This window comes from Thamnophis elegans, chromosome 2 (assembly GCF_009769535.1).
Source record: "Thamnophis elegans isolate rThaEle1 chromosome 2, rThaEle1.pri, whole genome shotgun sequence".
Classification (NCBI taxonomy): Eukaryota; Metazoa; Chordata; class Lepidosauria; order Squamata; family Colubridae; genus Thamnophis; species Thamnophis elegans.
Window position 1 is genome coordinate 9582909 of NC_045542.1, and position 19874 is coordinate 9602782.

The following is a 19874-nucleotide window of genomic DNA, read 5'->3' on the forward strand; positions in this document are numbered from 1 at the left end:
ACTCCGACCTTGTTGCAAATTTGTGTGGGTAGCAACTGCTACCATCAAGTGCTACGGAACAGTCCAAAGGAATGTGCTGTCCATATGTTCAAGCCAGGGAACCTCTCTATGAACGATGCATTTAATTTTCCTTCGCTGACCCTTCGGTGGAAAACCTTACTGGAGCTGTTCGAGTCCCAATTAAATCCAAAGACCCCTCTATACTCACAGCCACCTGACCCGACCTCCCTTCCCAGTACACAGGGCACTGCAACCGAGAAAAAAATGTTATGTTAACTTGGCGGGTCTGTCTCCCATCTTCTCTCCCCGTTTTTTTTTCTTTTTCTTCTTAACGCGGAGTCACACCCGCATCCCCTCCCTGGCTCCCGCCGCCTAACATACTCCGGCGCACGTGGCCCTTGCCAAGCTCGGTAGCGCTAGCAAAGTGGCATCTGGTTCCCATTAGAGGCCTAGGGAGTGTTGAGTTTCAGCGGTTTCTGGGGGTTTGCGATGCCAGGCAGCATCCAAGCCAACATCCCCCCCCCCAATCCCCTCTTCCCTTCCTTCCTCTTCTCTGGATCCCATCCCGGGTTGGGTTGGGCTGAACCGGGTCCTCCCCCCGTTTCTTCTGAATCGGAACCCCAGTAGAGCCCCCCCCCGTGAGCCCCGCGGTTTATGACTCATCGTGAGCAAATGAATGCTAGCTAGGAGGGGGAGAAAGAAGAAGGGCGGGAGGGGGTGGTGGTAGACCGGGCAGAGCCGGGATGGGAGTGAACGTGCCTGCGTGTGTCAAATGGAAAATAGAGCCTCTTGCCCGCTCCTCCGCGGCGCCCACCGCCCCATCTCCTTTCTTCCTCCGCGATCCATCCCCGCTCTCTTATCGCCCGGCGGGCTCTGCCTCCTCCCCGCCACCCATGGGGTGTCCATCATCCCTCATCTCTTGGCTCCTGCTGCCATGACAACCTGCCCTGGATGGTACACCAACAGCGGCAGGCAGCTTAGCGAAGGGAGGCGGGGGGGGGGGGTGTAGAGAAGGGACTAGGGCTCCGTGGCAGGGAAAAGGCCACGAGGTGCTCGAGTGGGATTCAGTGACGAAAAGACCCTGGTGGGGTGAGGGAAAACACTAGGAGACGCAAACCGCCTATGCACTCTGTTTTTTACACACACCACCGTGCAACTAGTGTCTTTAGGAAGCGGCGGTTCTCCGCTTTCGTCGCCAGGGGGCGCCTTCTGCACAACTTCGGTGCCTAGACGGCTGAAGCCACCAGTGGGATGGAAAGGGTGCAAACAGGGAAAGGATAAACGAAGGGGCAAACCCATTACTCGCACCCAGCCATCTTCCGTTTTCCTTTCGCGAGGTTTGGAGCTCCCAGCTCTATTCTCGGGCGCCTTCCTTCAAATAAATGCGCTAGTTCACACCAGAACAAGAGACACCGTATATAGACAATATGCTGTTAAATTAACGCTCCGCTTGGGCAATCGTGCTTCGTCTCTCTCCGTGCAGCTGCAGCAGCTGAAGCCCGAATCCAGCTTTTACAGAACAAATGGGAGAGCTGGAGGGAGCCCTGCACACACTCAATGCTAGATAAGAGTTCAGCCCACTTGCCTCGCACATTTTACGGGCATCTCCCCTGTCCCGCCTCGGCTCTTTCAAGCACAGAGCCTACATTTGAAGCAGCCCCGCTCCCGACACCCCGACTTTCCAACTGGCCTCCGCTCAAGGGTCTGGTCTGGATGAATGAATGCCCGGGCAATACCACTTCATGGTCTGGGGGCGCCCGTGCATGGCGAATATTTGGCGGGGAAGAGGGAGAGGGAAAAGCCCCCTGCCTTTCCCCGAGGAGAGGGGCGGAGGCTCAGTCCCGGAGAGCCAGGGAAGAGAGATCCACCGGGCCGAGGGGAGAGAGAGGCTTCCACAGCCGCCTCCGATCTTTCGCCTCCCCCTGCCCACCTCCAGTGGTTCTGGCCGCATTTAAAGGGTTCAGACCGGTTGGGACGGGCGCAGACGCCGAGCGACCGCGGCGGTCGGGCGTCTTGGCGAGCGGGCGTGGAAGCGGCTGCAAACAAGCGGCAGGTTAGAATTCGGATTGGCGCGAATCGCGGAGCCATCGGGGCGGGGAGAAACCGGAGCGAGGGACCAAGAGAGCAGGCAGGTCGGCCCCTCTCGCATCCTCCTTGGCGAGCAGACGCTGCTTAAGAGAGGAGCTGGTGGCGAGGGTCCGCGGCGCGGGGGTCTCTGAACGAGGCGGGCGGTTCTTTCCGTCCCCGCCTGCGTTGGGTCTCTGGAAAACAGGGCGGGGGGGGGGGTGAAGAGCCTGTGGCCGTCTCTGTGGCGAGAGCAGACGCCCCATCTCTTGCCCTCTTATCTTGCGCTGAGGGGCGGGGGGGGTGTTGCACGGTTTTCCGCCCCCTTCCCCATTCCCCCCCTTTTCGTTATTGCTGTTATTGCTCCCATTTCAAGAAGATCTCTCGTTTCCCTCCTGCTCTGGTTGGGAAAGAGGGTCTCGTTGCAAGCGTGCGGCCGCCACAGGAAGGAAACAGGGCCGGGGGGCGTGGGGAGGGGGCGGCAGGGCGGCGAGGCGAACAGGTAAGAGAATATGTGTGAGAATGCAAAATAAGGAGGCTCGCCTTTTTCAGCCGCTATCTCTGGATCAGGGCGAGGTGGTGGTGGTGGTGGGGAGCGCTTTGCTTTTCCCTCCCCACAAAGGCTTGGTTTCTTATTCTGCTTGAGCCCAAGGAGGGGTGGGGAAGGCTGGCTAACGCCCATCAGGCTCCAGCTGGGGTTGATTCGTTGTGGGGAGGGGGTTTGCTTGCTCCATAATATGCATCACCCTTACCACCTCTTCATCTTGTGGTTCCCTGGGTAATTTGGTGCTTGGCTTTTTGTAGGAAAAGAAGACCATCTCTCTCTCTTTTACCCCATTCTTTTGTCGAACTCCAAACCCATAATCTAGATTTTGGAAAAAAAAATTCACATGCCTTATCTTAATAGAGCTGTAACTTATGCTGGCAGCCAACATCACTTAGTGCCGTTGCCCTTCAGAGAAGGGGATTTTTTTAAATTATTTTTTTTTCCATTTCAAGAGAAGGTTTCCCCCCCCCCCCTCTGTGAGAATTGGGTCAACTTGATTGATGATGCATTCTTGGAAGAAAAGAATTTGAGATGTTCTCCTTATCTACAACCGAATATATTGCTAGAAGCACTTTTTTTTTTAAATAAAAAAAAATAATGCCACGGGTCAAATGAAATTATCCCCATTTTACAGACTGGAAAAATCAAGAGGAAAAAATCAGCTTCATCCTGGAGGAGCCCTGCTTGCAAATTCTGTTGTGACACACAGGTGGTCCAGTCTGGAGGGTTCCAATGGACTGCTATGAAATGCATGTGTAACAGGTTGGTCTCTTTCCCCGTTGAAAGAAAAATGGGTAGATCTTGATTTTCCAAGGTTTCTCACTTGTGAATGAATTTGGGATCTTAAGGTATCCATTCTTGGGGGGCGATGGGGTGAGATGGCTACAGCTGCTCTTCTATCCAAGGTTTAGTCATGCTTTTTCCAGGCCTCTCTGGAAAGGAGAGGAAAATGTGATATATTTGGACGGGGAGAATTTTACTGCAAGGTGGATAATAGAGAAGCTTGATTTAAATAGTGTATTGGAGAGTTTGTATTCCGAGTAGTGCTTTCTACTTCTAGGAATTCTTTCTAAGTAGCAGAGCCGTTTCACTGAATAAAAAGGGCAATTTGTATATATGGATTGGATTAATCTGAAGGCAAAGTATTGAACTTTAGACTAAGGTTCTAGTGTAATCCTATGTTGTTATTCATCAGCATCTATTGTGAGAAACCATGGTGGGTGTGGAGGATTGAATACGATTGAAATGCAACAGAGGGTACTGTAGGTAATACGAATATATTTGTGGCAAGGGAGTATATTCTGTGTCTGTGTTCAGTATTGCAGTCTCAGTGTCAATGAATATTGTTTGCTTTATGTGCTTGTTTGAATATTGTGGAGAAACCTCACAAATGGATCCTTCCAAGTACCTTCAAACTCTTTCTTATCTCCAGATTTGGCCTATAGCTCAACTGTAGTGACTGGTAATGCTTCTGTGGAAGATCCCATATTCTTGATTTATAAAATTTGATGATTTGGGATAAGAAAACCAGATTTAAGGTGACTAGGGATTGTGGGATCTACCAATTAAAATAAGCAAAGCAGCAGAGACATCCCCTAATCTGACTTCTTCCCCTCTTTACTGAATGAGTTGGGGGGCTGTCACACAATCTTGGGAGTACACAAAAGCATGTTTGCGTGTCTGACCTACTTCTGAAACTTTTGATGCTCCTTTACAGACTATGTGATGGACTGTACAAATACCTCTTGGTTTTAGAGCATGAATTCTTTGTGTGGTCCATAGACCATTGATAGTCCAAGGAGAAAAAGCCCCCACCTCCCCACCCCATTGTTCACAGGCAAACGTTGCCTTCATTCTTGCCTTTCCACATGCGCTGGATTGTTGGCTCTTGGGCTGAAAATTGGGTGATTGAAGTGAAATGGGCCCTAAAATTCAGAAAATAGACTGCAACAAACATTTCTCAAGTGCAGCTATTTAGCCTCAGTCCACATTTTCTGTGCTAATAACAATTTGGCATAAAGAACCCCAACATAAAAATGCTAATAAAATGATAAATATCTAAATAGATTTAAACATCCAATTCACCTCTAGACTGTTGGTACTCAGAGATATCTACTAAAGAACTTCCTTGACCAGGAAATGTATTCTGAGAGTTGTTAATAGAGTACATACATTGAAGTAAAAAAACAAAAAGAATAAATATTTAATTTTCGATTTGTGCAAAATTTAGTTTTAAAAAGCTTTTAGAAACAGCTTTTTGAAGCTGAATTTTAAATGAGAAAAAAGAACTTTGAATGAAAAAATAAAGAATGAGTTGTTCATAGTCTCCCCATTTTCCAAATGTTTGTTCAGTGGTCAAGGCGAATACTTGGCTTGGGGTATTGAATTTAGAGAAAAAGAATATGAAAGCAGGATATTGTTATCTTTCTTGAAGTTTGTGAAAACTTTTTTATACTGTGAAGGAATGTGTGATATTTACTGCATGAGCTTAACTTTTGATAGGGCTTCAGTTGGATGGATTCTGAAAGACAACTGTCTTGTTTGCTGGTTCCTATAAGCTGTAAGTATATACTGTACTTTAATTACCATTGTAGAAATTCACTCCTGCTGTTCTCTTTCTCCCGTTACTTTCAATGTTCACAGTCAGATTCAGTCGCCTTTGTAAATCTGAGGACAATGTGAATTGTGAATTAATGCATGTGGAAATTTTAAAAGCGTGAATTTGTCCACACTAGGTGAGGAAAGATTTCTTTCCAAGTGTTTATGGAGATGGTGTAATACTGAGAAAGGTGAGAAGAGAAATAGGGGAAAAATATCTGAGTGGCATAAAGAGATTGTGAAGGCTATTAGCATGCACCTTGCTTGATTTCACATTATTTAAGTATCTAGCTGTATGAATAAAAACTAATTTAGTGGAAAGTATTGTTGGAGTGGATGGGAAAAGGTGGCATTTTTCTAATGGTTCATTCACACATGCCAAATTTTCCCTTGCTGATGGAACCCATTAAGCAATGGAGCTGTTTAGCTGAATAGTTCTTTGAGGTTTCATTGTAAAGCATTGAAGGCAACATCATCCCCATCTCCATTGTGATCATGCACATCTGCTAGTGCACATGCGCAGCATTTAAAGTGGGTACAAACCTGTTGCAATATGAAACTGCTAGCATGGGAGGGATCTGAAATTATCCTGCGGCAATAATGGTGTGCATGTGATAATTGTGGGCCGTAGGTATAAAAGTGAATCCACAATGTGCAGCACAAGAAGGTTCTTCCTGCTTCATATATTTAAATGAAGCCCCTGGTGTGTATACTGAGAAGCCATGGCACTGGGGGATGGGTTGTAATTGGGACTCTACATGTGCATAACTGTAGTTCTGAGAAGGAAACAGCTGCTCAGGTGTGCAGTCTTTGCTCCTTTCACCTGACAGGTGCTATTGCTGGGTTTGGCTTTTCTAAGTTGTGGCAAGTATGCGCAGGAGAAATGCAGCGCTGACTTTCCTTCTCACTCATACTGGTAGGTGCTAGTGAGTAGCTGGACACTGGTGCTGCGTGGAATAAGAAAAGGAGGTTTTTTGGGGGGCAGTGCCTGTTCCTTTGGAGAAATGGGGCTCCATAGCTTAAGTTTTATGGGGCTGTCATGATGCATTCAGAACCTCTTGGGGCACATAGCTCTTTACAGGTGTCCTAGATTGGTGAGATGAGCCCAACAGATCTTGTAAAACCATCACATGACACTGAGCTGTATATGCCACGAAGCCTTGAGTTCTATGCTTTTTATTTTTCTGTATTTCTTTTCTTTTTCGCTTGCAACACCCATTGAAGCTGGACTTTAATCTCTGTCTCCCTTGCAGGCTGAATGATCTGCCTGTGCCTGGCCCTGCCTGACCCCAGGCAACTCCCCAGTGATCATGTGGTGGCTGCTCCTTCCTGTCACCATCGTGGCTGGTGTCCTGCTCTCCTGGCCACCCCCTGTTTGGGGCACCCGTGTTGTCTTCACGGTCACAGACATGGCCCTCACCCATCTGGCTGTACACCATGAGACCGGGGAGGTCTACTTGGGTGCCGTCAACCGCATCTACAAGCTCTCAGCCAACCTGACCCAGATACGGGCTCACACCACGGGGCCAGTGCCGGATGACCCCAGATGCTACCCTCCCCCAGGTGTCCGGCTCTGTGCCCATCGGCTGTCCCCTGCTGACAATGTCAACAAGCTGCTCCTGATTGACTATGCTGGCAACCGTCTTGTGGCCTGTGGCAGCGTTTGGCAGGGAGTATGCCAGCTCTTGCGGTTGGAGGACTTGGCCAAACTAGGGGAGCCTCACCAGCGCAAAGAGCACTACCTCTCGGGGGGCCGTGAACCAGATGCCATGGTCGGTGTGATTGTGGAGCAGCTGAGAGAGCCCAGCCAGTTCTTTGTGGGCACTTCAATCGGAGGACGTTCGGAGTATTTCCCCACACTCTCCAGCCGTCGGCTCACTCCTGATGCCACCAGCCCAGAGATGTTCAGCCTGGTGTATCAGGACGAGTTTGTGTCTTCTCAAATCAAGGTCCCTTCCGACACTCTCTCGCTTTACCCCGCCTTTGATATCTACTATGTATCTGCGTTTGTGTCTGGCGGTTTCGTGTACTTCCTCACTTTGCAGCTTGACACCGCTCAGACGCCCCTTGAGCCCGCCGGAGGTCCCGTTGGCCCTGGCGCGACGGGTGGAGAGCGCTTCTTTTCATCCAAGATTGTGCGCCTGTGTGCCAATGACACAGAGTTCTACTCTTATGTGGAATTTCCTCTGGGCTGCTCCAAGGACGGGGTGGAATACCGTCTGGTCCAAGCAGCTCAGCTGGCCAAAGCTGGCCAACAATTGGCCGAGTCGCTGGGCATTGCAGAAGGGCAAGATGTGCTTTACGCCGCCTTCTCGCAAGGCCAGAAGAACAGGGCAGCACCACCCCGGGAGAGCCTGCTCTGCCTTTTCACGCTGGATGAAGTCAATCAACGCATCCGTGAGCGTATCCAGTCATGCTACCGTGGGGAAGGGCGACTCTCTCTACCGTGGCTTCTCAACAAAGAGTTGCCCTGCATCAACACGGTATTACACTATCGAGCATTCTCTGCTTCCTCATTTCCTAGCTAATAATTGCCCGTTTCCATTCCTTTCTAAAATAAGAATCCCAGCCATTCCGGCCCTTGAAAATTGCTTTTCCTTTTCTTTGCTCTTGGCTCTTATCTTATCCCAAGACTGCAGCTCAAACCTGGGAACTTTTGTTTGGGACCCTGTGGTTAATGACATACTTTGATAACTGGGGCACAAATAGCATCTGAGTGATATACACAGACAGGGGGCTTGTTGGATAACACTGTGTACTTAAGTTACTCATTCCCATGTGACGCTGACCCTCGTTTCCCCTTTTTTTGCGTCTTTCTAGCCCATGCAGATCAATGGCAATTTCTGTGGGTTGGTACTGAACCAACCCCTAGGAGGGCTGCAGGTCATAGAGGGACGCCCGTTGCTCCAGGAACAGACCGAGGGCATGGCCAGTGTTGCTGCTTATACCTATCGTGGCCATTCGGTCGTCTTCATTGGAACCCGTGCTGGCAACCTGAAGAAGGTCAGATGTTCTTCTTGGTGCCTGGGAAAGAGCTTGGGGTAGAATCTGAAAAGGATCAGTGGGAGGATGAAGGTGATGATTAAGGGCTGAAACAAATGTTCAACGGCTTTCGCTTCCCCAGTGTTTCTATTTACCTCCCAGTAGAAGGAAAGAAACTTGTGTTTGTCCCCAGCTGGTGACACGGCTCTGTCTCAGTATACGTCGTCATTGTCTGCGCTCTAAGAGAAAGACAAGTAAAGAAACTTTTTTTTTTCCTTTATTTGTATGCCGCCCTTTTCCCTGGGGGGACTCAGGGCGGCTCACAATTCAAAAAGGGAGGGGGGGAAAGACAAACAGTATTCCAATATGGAAACAATACAACATATTAAAAGAGAGCACAACAGTCACACAATTCGGGTGGGGTTGGAATCTTAACCCCAGGCCAGCCGGGACAGCCAGATCTTCAAAGCGGCGCGGAAGGATTGGAGGGTGGTGAGGGTCCGAATCTCCACGGGGAGTTCGTTCCAGAGGGTCGGAGCAGCCACCGAGAAGGCTCTCCTCCGGGTAGTTGCCAGTTTGCACTGGCTAGTAGATGGAATTCGGAGGAGGCCTAATCGATGCGATCGTATCGGTCTAGTGGAGGTAATTGGCAACTTAGTAGTAGCAAAGCCCTACTAGTAATTGGTAACTTAGTAGTAGCAAAGCCCTAGTAGCTATCTGCAAAACCATTTATTTAATAGCTGTGTTTACAAAGGGCTGAAAATGTGAGTAAGGGGAGGGCTGAGCAATATTATATTATTTAAGGGAGAAATTGGATCAAATTTTATTTTCCTGCTACAACACATATGTCAGCATATGGATTTTTCCTCCTCTCCCTTATAATCCTGCAAAAACATCTTCGTAGGTGACTCAATGACAGTATATAGAAGCATTTTGTATATAGAAGTCCCTGTGGGTGTTACTCTTCTAGTCAATGCCAACTCTAGGGGGCAGTGCTCATCTTTGTTTCAAGGGCATGAGTCAGCGCTGTGAGAAGGCATCTCTATGATCCTGTGGCCAGCATGATGCTGTTTTTCTCCCCACTGGAATGGTACCTATTTATCTATGCACATTTGCATGCTTTCAAACTACTAGGTTGGTGGGAGCTAGGGTAAGGATAGGAGTTCACCCCATCGCAGGGTGCTCGAATCTTAAACCTGGTCTGCCAGCTTTCTAGCCGATAAACATGGCAACTCAACCACTCAACAACATTGAGTGTCACAACATTGTATAGAGAAAATTCCAGCTTTAACCCTAAATCTCCAAGTAAGCCTGAACTTCTGTCAATGTAAACTAGCAGTGCCTGATGTGGTGCCTTCTTGATGGACTGGGGCTACCATTCCCAGCCGGTGTGGCTACCCATTCCGGGAAAACAGTTGAGTTGGACCAGTGTTTGTAAATCTGAAGAACTCTCCAAATTCTCATCCATAATTACCCTGGTTTGGGAATTCTAGGCCTTCGAGTCCATGCATCATTTAAGTTGCCCAGTTGTGGAAACCCTCAGCTAGATGGAACAACGCAATGACTAAGGGGAGATAAACGAAGTGCTAAATAATATTAATAACCTAAATCAGAATTTTGCAAAATAATTAATATTCCCCAGAAGCTTCTCTTCCTGAGGGAGATCTCCTTCTGATACACTTGGAATTCTGAACTTTGTTGTGGGTCAGTGGTGGGTTTCAAAAATTGTTCGAACCTACTCTGTGGGTATGGCCTCCTTTGTGGGAATGGCTTGCCACCCATGTGATCGGATATGAATTATCTCACACACAGCACTGGCATGCATAAGAATATGATGTAAACTTCTTTTTTAAAAGGCATCTTTGGTTTGCGTTAAAACAACTTCGACACACGCAATGTTCTAATTGCACCACAAACGCAGTAGTCATCCTTACCTTTCACAGAGGCACTGAGTTTTATAAATATGAGCATGATAGTGTAGAATAATCATATCCAAGGACCAGTGGTGGGTTTCTAAAAATGTTGGAGCCTCTTCTGTAGGTGTGGCCTGCTTTCCGGGTCCACTGGTGGAACCTCTTCTAACCGGTTCGGTAGATTTGACGAACCGGTTCTATCAAATAGGTGCGAACTGGTAGGAACCCACCTCTGTTGTGGGTGCCCTGGCAAAATAGCTGCCACGGCATGAGAGGCTACTCACCGGGCGCTCTTTTTCCAGAAGGCAAATTGCTGAGGTTTCTCCACACTGAACTTGTAGGTGGGAGGGGGCATGGAACAGCTGAGTAAGCACACAGATAGTTTCTGTTATTCCGCCTCCTCTGACACCTTTGCAGAAGCCCCAGTGACTCCAGTCTCAGAAGGTTCCAGAGGAACATCTGCAGTGGCACGCTTGCTCTCAGGCCTGTTCCTCTCCGCTTGCTGCAAGCGAGAGAGGAGTCATGGCGGTTACTAGCATCTCCCAGCTGCCATTAGTTACCACTCTGCACAGTGTTGTGCCCAACAGTCTTGTCACATTAAATATTAACTGGGCAGAGAAGGAGTCGGCACTCCCCTCCCCTGTCTATCTGGGCAGAGGGAGAGATGGGGAGGGAAGATAAGAACAGCCGAGTTGGGAGATGAATGGTGTTGTGCTGCGCAAGAGCTGGGAAGGGCGGGTGAAGTCCAGAGCTTGGGCTGGCAGATGCTGAAGCCATGGATACAGTTGGCAGAAGGTTCGGACTAAGAGGCGAATGGAATGGAGAACATCTCTTTGGTTTTGAACCTGAAGCTGACTGAGGTTCTGCCAAAGCATTCCAGGTTGGCCACAGCGCCTCCTCCCGTCCCTCAGCTGCTGCCAGTTGTGTCTCAGGAGACATGGCCCTCTGGCTCATCTGCCCCCACTCCTGATCTCCCCAGCAGGCCTTCTTTTCTTCCTCCCTCCTCTGCTGCCTCTCTGTTAGCCTTTGAGTCTGCTCTTTCCTGCAGTGGTCTCGGCAGCCAGAAACCACACCCCAGCATGGTACATCCCACTGGATTACTCCCCTCTCCATCTCCTCAGTGTCCTGTCTCTGTTCAGCCACGGCTACCGATATGCGTAGACATCCTCAGGCTTCGATTTCCCCCCCCCCCCCCAGAACTCTGCCCAGGCCAAGGACTTCTTTGTCAACATCCAGATGGTGACTCCCATTTCATTTATGGCACCCAGTTCCCCAGAAACTTAGGTTTAGGTTTATTCGATTTATATGCTGCCCTTCTCCCAGGGACTCAGGGCGGCGAACTTGCCGACAAACTGTTCTTGCACCGTCCCTAATTCAGAGCTTGCAGAGTTAAAATACAATTTCCTTCTCCCTGAATCATTTTGCCCTGAACTCAGCATTTCCTAACCCGATTTTGCAGCTTTTGAAGTGTGTATGCGTGAGGCTGAGAGAGGGGATGGGAAATAGAATAGCCATTTGGAAGAAGGGAGACTGATGTGTTGGATCTGTCGGTGCCAAGGAGGAAAAAAGATTGTGAGCTAAAACCGGCGCAGAAATTATCCAGTTTTCATACTCAGGATTCAACGTGCACCAAAGTCTTGGCTTTCCAAAGCTTCTTTTAGATGATAAGATTCCATCACTGAAGCACATGAGCCTATTTAGTGCCTATTAACATGAGCAGATGTATTTTCCCATCGTTATTGTTCAGTTGTTTGCAGTCAAAGGTGTCTTAGAAAGCTCTTCAGCTTAATCAGATCAGCTTATCACAAGGCAAATATGAACTCCAGCATCTCTCATTATAAAAATTAAATGATGGCTTAGACGAATATGTGTCTGGGCTTTTTTATATACATAGCTACTTTGACAGTCCAGATTTTAACAATTAATCTCTTTGCTTTTCATTCTGCTCAGATTGATCTCTAAGGAGGAGAGGACCAAGGTGCATTTTTTTGGCTTCTTGATTGAACTGGGTTTTTTTTTGGGTGGGGGAAAACAGCCACCCCTTTTACCCTCTTCATCCCAGCTGTGAATTCAGTTTTGAAAGGGGGGGGAGAGAGGGAGAGTTCCCCTGGAGGCTGTGGCATCTGGTCACATGGAATTGAGTTACAGTTTGCTTATATGTGTATTGGGGGGTGGAGGAGAAATGCTGTTTAAACTTTTGAACCTCTAGCAGGGAGCATGAGGGGAGGTCGTGACCCCCTTCTGTTCTTCATGCAAATGGTAGAGATTCAATTAGGATGGCAGGAGGCCGGGTGGTAGCCTGCCCGTGTGTCTTTGCCATTCCCAGAGCTCCCTCGAGTTGTCTTCAATACACTAATTGCCTTGTTGCTGCCTAGCCTGGAGCCTTACGCTGGAGGTGACCTGCCTGTTCCCTCAATCAAATCTGAAAAGGGCCATTATCCTACTCCTTGGGGCTGGGGAAAAGGGGGAGCTGAATCCAAATTCCCAGCTCCATAACTGTACTGACCCAGGGGTCTTGTCCTTATATGTGTGGGAGGCTCAATGGAGCTTTGTTGGTCAGGATGAAAGGCCCTTTGAGCTTTCTCTTCCAGGCCAGCATGGGTCTCCTTCCCATTGTGAGTACCATCACCTTCAAAAGCAGACGAGGGCAGATGTGTCTACTTTCCACCTTGGTTGATGGAGATACCATGCCATGTAGGATCGGTGTAGGAAGTAGCTCCATCCCATCACCCACCTCAGGGGTGGTATTTACTTACCTTCCAGAGGTGGGTTCCTACCAGTTCGCACCAGTTCGGTAGAACCGGTTCGTCAAATCTACCGAACCGGTTAGAAGAGGTTCCACCAGTGGACCCGGAAAGCAGGCCACACCTACAGAAGAGGTTCCAAAAAATTTTTGAAACCCATCACTGACACACACACACACACACACACACACACACACACACACTCACACTCAGAGAGAGAAAGAGAAAGAGAAAGGAAGGAAGGAAGGAAGAAAGAAAGAAAGAAAGAAAGAAAGAAAGAAAGAAAGAAAGAAAGAAAGAAAGAAAGAAAGAAAAAGTGAGAGAGAGATGAAAGAAAAAAAGGAAAAAGGGACAGAGAGACAAAAGGAAGGAAAGAGAGGGAGCGGGAGAGGGAGAGGGAGAGGGAGAAAGAAAACACATGGCTGGCAAGCCACTCCCACCAGGTCACATGGCCAGCAAGCCACTCCCACAAAGGAGGTCACACCCACAGAGTAGGTTCGAAATTTTTTTGAAACCCACCACTGTTACCTTCCCTACCGGTTCGCAAATGTGAGCGCACGCATCATGTCTGCGCATGCGCTCTGCCTTCCACGCATGCGCTTTGCCTAAAAAAAGGGGCCTAAATGGGATACCATAGAGCCAGGGCGGATGGGCGAGGCCAACCACCATTTCCACTACTGGTTCGGGCAAACTGGTCAGAACCGGCAGATATACCATCTCTGCCCCATCTCCTCTGTAAGGGGAGCTACTTTCTCCCCAAACTTGCTTATATTGACTTACCTGAAAAGGTTATGGGTAAATACTGAAGTTTTATTAAAATGGGGTCCTAGCCTAGAGCGCCACTTCCTGCCACTGCAAAGAGAAAGGAATGCAACATTAAGAAAAGAACCAGGCAGAATTGCGTAACGCGCTAATATGTCAAATTAGAAGTACACATGCCAATTTGGAAATGCGTAATGTGGACGCCTATTGCACTTCAGTCTGATGTCCAAAAGCTGACCTTAGATGAACAACTTCAAGTTCCCACCCTGTATTCTAAATTCTTTGTCTTTAAATTTAATTTGCACACGGCAGCCCTTCAAAAACTGAACTGCCCCGAGTAAAGTAAAATAATATAATAGATAGTCCAAACTTGGGCTAAAGAGGATTGAATTCTTCGTTTCCTTCAGCGTTCTCCTCCCCACATTGTCTGTGGTTTCATTTTTGGGAGATTACCCACTTGTCAGGAATCGCAACTTCTCTTTCTCATCTAGCCTTAGTTAATCTAGTGCCCGCTATACATACTGAGGTTACAACTTCTAGATTTCTCAGACTGTATGCCTATCTTCACCACTGGCATTGCCTCCTGGGTGGCTGGGAGGGTGCTGTGCTCCCTACACCTCTGAAAGCAGAAGATTCTTTTTTTTTAATAGAACAAAGCTTAGGAAAAAATGATGTTCCTCCCCTCCCACTTCCCTTCCTCTCTCCCTCCCCTTCCCTCTCCTTCCCTTCCCTTCTCCTCTCTTCCCCAGCCATGAAAGCTGGACTTTTTTGATGCCGAAGAAGCATGTAATTTATACTGCCTTAATTTACTGGGAAGTTTTTTTTTACTGTTTAATCCTTTCCCAGTTAAATTACTCTTTTTTGCTTTGTTGGAAGTGGTACCCTCCAGATGCCTTGGGATACAGACGATTGGCGCTATTATTCAACACATCTGCAACATCCCATTGTGGAAGGTTTTATTAACGTCCATCAAGTTTTATTCCCATTTATCAGGAGCTGGATCTGTGCATTTGATGTGTGTGTTAGGCACATCTGGGCATACGGCGCCACAGAATAGCTACTCTTCCCTCCAGTAATAGTTTCTCTCCAGCTCATCAACATGTCTGAATCGGATTAAGTTGCAGCTGTTCCATAATGTACGAAATTTTGGCTCTACTGCATGACTGCACTTTTTTATTAAGTTTGAGAGAAAGGAAGCTATTATGTCCCATTTGCTAACACCCTGGTTCAGAAGACATTCCAGGCCTGACTATTTATTAGGGTTGGTCAGCCCTTTAGATTCAAAGGGAGAAACGTGATTCGGAGCACATTACAGACAACATTGTTTAGAATGTCTTAAAGCAAGTGGATATTTTCCCAGGATTGTTTGACAGTTGTGGAGGTAGAAATCCAGAAAAAGATGTAGCTGTTTTAAGGTATCTCTAATAGGTACTACGTACAAACTACATACTGTACGCTCACAATCAAATTTCTCCTTACAAATCTGGATTCTCTATAGCTGTACTCGTGACACACATTTTAAAAGAATATAAATAGAGCAGACAACATAAAATTTTATGAGTAACTCCCCAAGCAGATACCAAAGTTATGCTTTTTTTGGTTTTATACCCTGTTTCCCTCGAAATAAGACCCAACTGGAAAATAAGTCCTAGCACAGTGTTTCTCAACCTTGGCGACTTTAGAATTCACAAGCATAGCTGGCTGGAGAATTCTGGGAGTTGAAGTCCACAGGACTTAAAGTCGCCAAGGTTGAGAAACACTGTCCTAGCATGATTTTTCAGGATGCTCATAATATAAACCTTATCCCCAAAATAAGACTCAGTTAAGATCTTCAACCAGACGGATGGATTTAGTACTGTATTTCCCAGAAAACAAAACAACCATAAAATAAGCCTCAAGGCATCTTTTGGAGCAAAAATTAATATGAGATATATTAATAGAAGATTAATATAAGTCTTACTTTCGGGGAGTTGCGATATTAACCAACTGCAGCCCAGTTATTCTCGGTTCCTCTAAGAATGTTGTATTTTCAGTGCAACTTTGAATTCAAATAAATCTGCGCAAAAATTCTCAGGGACAGATGAATTAACAATATTGGAGAAGCACAATAATCCAGCTTTTTGTACATTGACTCTAATCATAAGGATAAAATTATTTGTGTATTTTCAAACTTGTCGGTTTCATAATTGTCTATTCTTTCCTGAAAAATTATGCAAATTAGGAGTGCATAAAATGCATTTCGATTGTAGATACTTTCTCTAACAACTTGCCCTTTCTAAACACATGTGGCTTTGTTTAGAAGGCAGTGCAAAATTTGGAGAGGTTTTGAACCTATTTGTAGTCCAGCTGATTCATTAAAAAAGAAGGCAGTCCTCAATTTATGACCATAATTAACCCCAAAATTTCTGTTGCTAAGTGAGACAATTGTTAAGAGAGGCAAAATTCTGAAATCATACATGGGGGAGTTGGGCAGATTAAGGAAAGCTAGAAAGTCCTGAGGATTGAGCAACTGAGTCTGCTGTAGAGAACAAATGAGTATAATATGCTGCACTGATAAAAGCACTTCTTCTGCCTAGGGTAATTTAGGAAGATGAGTGGGATGGGAGATTAAATAATGATCATTAGTGCGAGAATAAGGTATCGCAAGCATAAAAGTGCTTCTCACAGCTATTTTATGCAATATGGGAGATGAATCCTCTCATTCCTCCACTGTTTCCAATTTCCCTTTGTAGGGCTGGGTGGAAAAGCAAGATATTTTGCTTTATAATGTAATTGCAAAGCTTTAAAAATATTGTTCGGTGAAATGAGGTATTCCCTTATTGAACCCAAAACAAAATTAGATAGCTAAGAAATAAAAATAAAATAAAATTGGAGTCTATTAAGGCCCATGAATGGTTCCAGAGATTGAAAGAAGAGTATTGAGTTGCCAGATGGTATCTGAGCCCTCAGCTTCCTGAGAGGGCCAGTGTAACATAATGGTTAAGGTGCTGGGCTAGAAACCAGGAGATTGTGAATTCTAGTCCTGTTTTGGGCATCTTTGGGGAATCTCGGACCAGTCTTTCTCTTTCTCAGCCCTAGGAAGTAGGCAATTACAAACCATCTCTGAAAATCATTTGCAAGGAAATGCATGGATTGTCCATGGAATTGCCAAGAGTCAAGATTGACCTGAAGGCACAGAAAGGAAATAGAAAGAACTGCTTCCCAGAGTTGCACTGTCACGCTCTGGGGCCATTTTGAAAAGTGTCTGCTAAGCTCCATCTGAATTCTATGCAAGACGGGAAGAGGCTTTTGGGAATTTGCCAACTCTTACATGCCTTCAGCTTCCCCTTTGTGATATATAGCTAGGGACTGGAAGATAACTTTTTTTTTTACGAACAATGGTATAAACCTGAACTAACCTGTGTTTTTTCCCCCCCTAGCTTTGGTTTAAACAATTAAACAGCCCTTTATCCAGGGTTACCGTTTTACAGGAAATGTGTGAAGAATAGAAGGGGCCCCAACGGTTGGATTTCTGAAAATACTAGGATAGTAGTATACTTCAGTGTCAGAAATCAGTCTCTTGAATTTACCAGTAACTGCTAGAAATTCAGATTGTGTAAGCCTTGGAAAGGATTGATGTTTAATAAAAAGCAGCCTGTTTTTCACTTGCCATGGACCTAACTTCCTCTCCAGAACTGGCACAATGTAAAAAATAAATAAATCACGGGAGTATTAATCACCCACTGTTTTCACACAGAAGTCACTTTGGTTAACTTCTGCAATTCTGTTGGTATCCAAATGTTTTGCTTATTTTTAATTTGCCAAGCCAAGCAGCGTGCAAAGAGCAAGACTGCTGGACTGAATTAAAGCACACTAAAACGAACCAGATAGGGAGATAATTTAACTCAGTGCCTGTCACTTCTTCTGCTCCTCCCTTGTGCTGTTTCCCAAATGCCTAAAAAAACACCATGGCGGGGCGCTTTAGAATAGCAATTTCAACTGTAAGAGTCTTGCCCTTCCTCAAAATTGCTTGTCATCACCTCATAATGCCAACCCAAATGGGGGAGGCTCACTTTTTCCAATTGTTCATCTGCTATTTATCAGTGGCCTCCTTCCTTATGAACGCCACATATCGTAGGGATGATTCAAACACCTGTCAGTTCAGCTTCCATAGGATCAAACTTCAACCTTTCCCCCCAAGCACTAAAAAAAAGGAAAGAAAAAAAAATTGTCACGATGGCATGCATAGTTTATTAAATAAAAATAAATAAAAGCAACCACATTCATTTATTTAAATAATCAAAAGTCAATAAAATATGTTTAAAAAATGCAGATTGGTTATCTCACATAAGCTCAATATATTTTAGAGCTGTTATAAAGACAAATGCTATCCTTTTTCTCGTGACCCGACAAATGCGCGCATGACAAAAACGCTCCGACAAAACTGTGGCGCTAAAACCGCGACGTCATCAACGCGCCGACAACAGTGCACTGTCAGAAGCGCGATTTAAGTTAAAGTAAGAGTTAGGGTCAGGCTCAGGGTTAGGGTTAGGGTTAGGGTTAGGTTTAGAGCACGCTTCTGTCGGTGCGCTGTTGTTGGAGCGCTTCATTTGTCAGCGCGGTTTAGAACTTACGCTTTTGTCGGGCGCACTTTTGTCGGTTGCCCTTTTGTCGGTGAACCCTTTTTTCTATGAACAGTAAGGGTTGAGGTTAGGACTCCCAATTGCATTGATATTTCATGCAATCCTTGAATTAGGAGGAGCACACAAATGCACAACTTTAACTTTTTTTAAAAAGTGTGATAGCAGGTGATGACAATCTTGGCTACTTGCATGTTTTTCAAGTGGGAAAGCTGTTAAATGCACCTGATGGTTATAACTCACACAACAAAAAAGTGGGGTGTACTTTGTGATCCTGTAAAACAGGTCATATAAAAAAGTTTGGAGATTACAGGATTGCCAAGGAGTACAGCATACACATTTTAACTTGGATTTGTAACTTGTAAGTTTGTTTCGCTTATTTATAAAGTGTTTTTAAAATAAGGAATTTTATTTTAATTGACTGCCAGTGTCTTTGGATCGTATGATTTGAATCCATAGCTTCACAGAGGAAACTACTACACGTCCCACAATTGCCACCATATGCAATTCGTTCCATTATCGCATCATTATTATTTCAGTAAAACTTCTAACTCATGGGGCTAGTTATAATGAAATGTTTTGCATTTGTGACAACTTGGTGAGGTAAATCATTTTTTCTCATTTTAAAGTGCAGTTAAAGAAAATGAAGGGGAAGCTGCTTTTAGGTTTTAAATTTTATCCATTGAATCTATTTTTCCTATATGACTTGCATGGAGAAACTACGACCATCCAGGAGTTGTCAGAAATCATCAAAATTGTAAAATTATAAGTCTTATTATAAGGAATAATGGAATTTGGGACTCCAAAAATACCCCAATTATGTACTTGCTAAATCAGTCCTTTAAAAAATTTCTACTGACATACTATTCTTTCTTTCTTTCTTTCTTTCTTTCTTTCTTTCTTTCTTTCTTTCTTTCTTTCTTTCTTTCTTTCTTTCTCTCTCTCTCTCTCTCTCTCTCTCTCTCTCACACACACACACACACACACACACACAGATATTTCATTTTCAATAATCCCTCCTCTCAGATACAGGATTTTTCATGAGGAATAGCCCTGACTCATTCTTTTCTCAAAGGTCTAGACTATATTATTTTCCATTTGTAATCCTGTACTTTGCCAATATTTCCTCTTTCTTCTTTCTTGCCAAGAAAACGTTAGAAAAGAAAAAGACAAAATAGCTGCACTACCTTTTGAAGAATGGCTTTAGGAGCCATTTTTGTCAAGAGAGCCTCTATTCCTGGTAGGGATGGAAGGGGGGGGTGGGGGGGGAACCATGTCCTGCTCTTCATCCTTCCAATTTGGAGAGGGACAAAGAGCTGCTTTTGTCGTGACCCGTCAAAACCGCGGTCCACAAAAGCGTGATCGACGAAAGCGCTCATTTGACGTCATCATAGTGCGACGAAAAAAATTAAAAATTGAAATAAAAATAAAATTAAAGCAAGCCGATTCACATGAAGGTAAGGGTTAGGGTTAGGGTTAGGTTTAGAGCGTTAGGGTTACGTTTAGCGTTAGGTTAAGGGTTAGCGTTAGGTTTAGCGTTAGGTTAATGGTTAGGTTTAGGGTTAGATTTAGGGTTAGGTTAAGGGTTAGGTTTAGGGTTAGGTTTAGGGTTAGGTTGGGGGGGGGTTAGGGTAAGGTTTTCGCT

General features: G+C 45.6%; 1 protein-coding gene across 7 annotated transcripts in view; it reads left to right on the top strand.

The window, feature by feature from the left end:
• The first annotated feature begins 1866 nt into the window (after positions 1-1866).
• Positions 1867-19874, top strand: part of PLXNA3 (plexin A3) — a 92511-nt gene continuing 74503 nt past the window's right edge. The window contains exons 1-5 of one of the 7 annotated variants that reach the window (XR_004254762.1): positions 1867-2053; positions 3246-3373; positions 5114-5171; positions 6463-7692; positions 8030-8212. Coding sequence is in view for 6 of the 7 variants with exons in the window: in XM_032210874.1 (XP_032066765.1) it covers positions 6520-7692; positions 8030-8212 (1356 nt within the window). In the remaining variant the exon portion in view is untranslated. The other 6 variants (XM_032210874.1, XM_032210878.1, XM_032210876.1 and 3 more) reach the window with 6 other exon arrangements.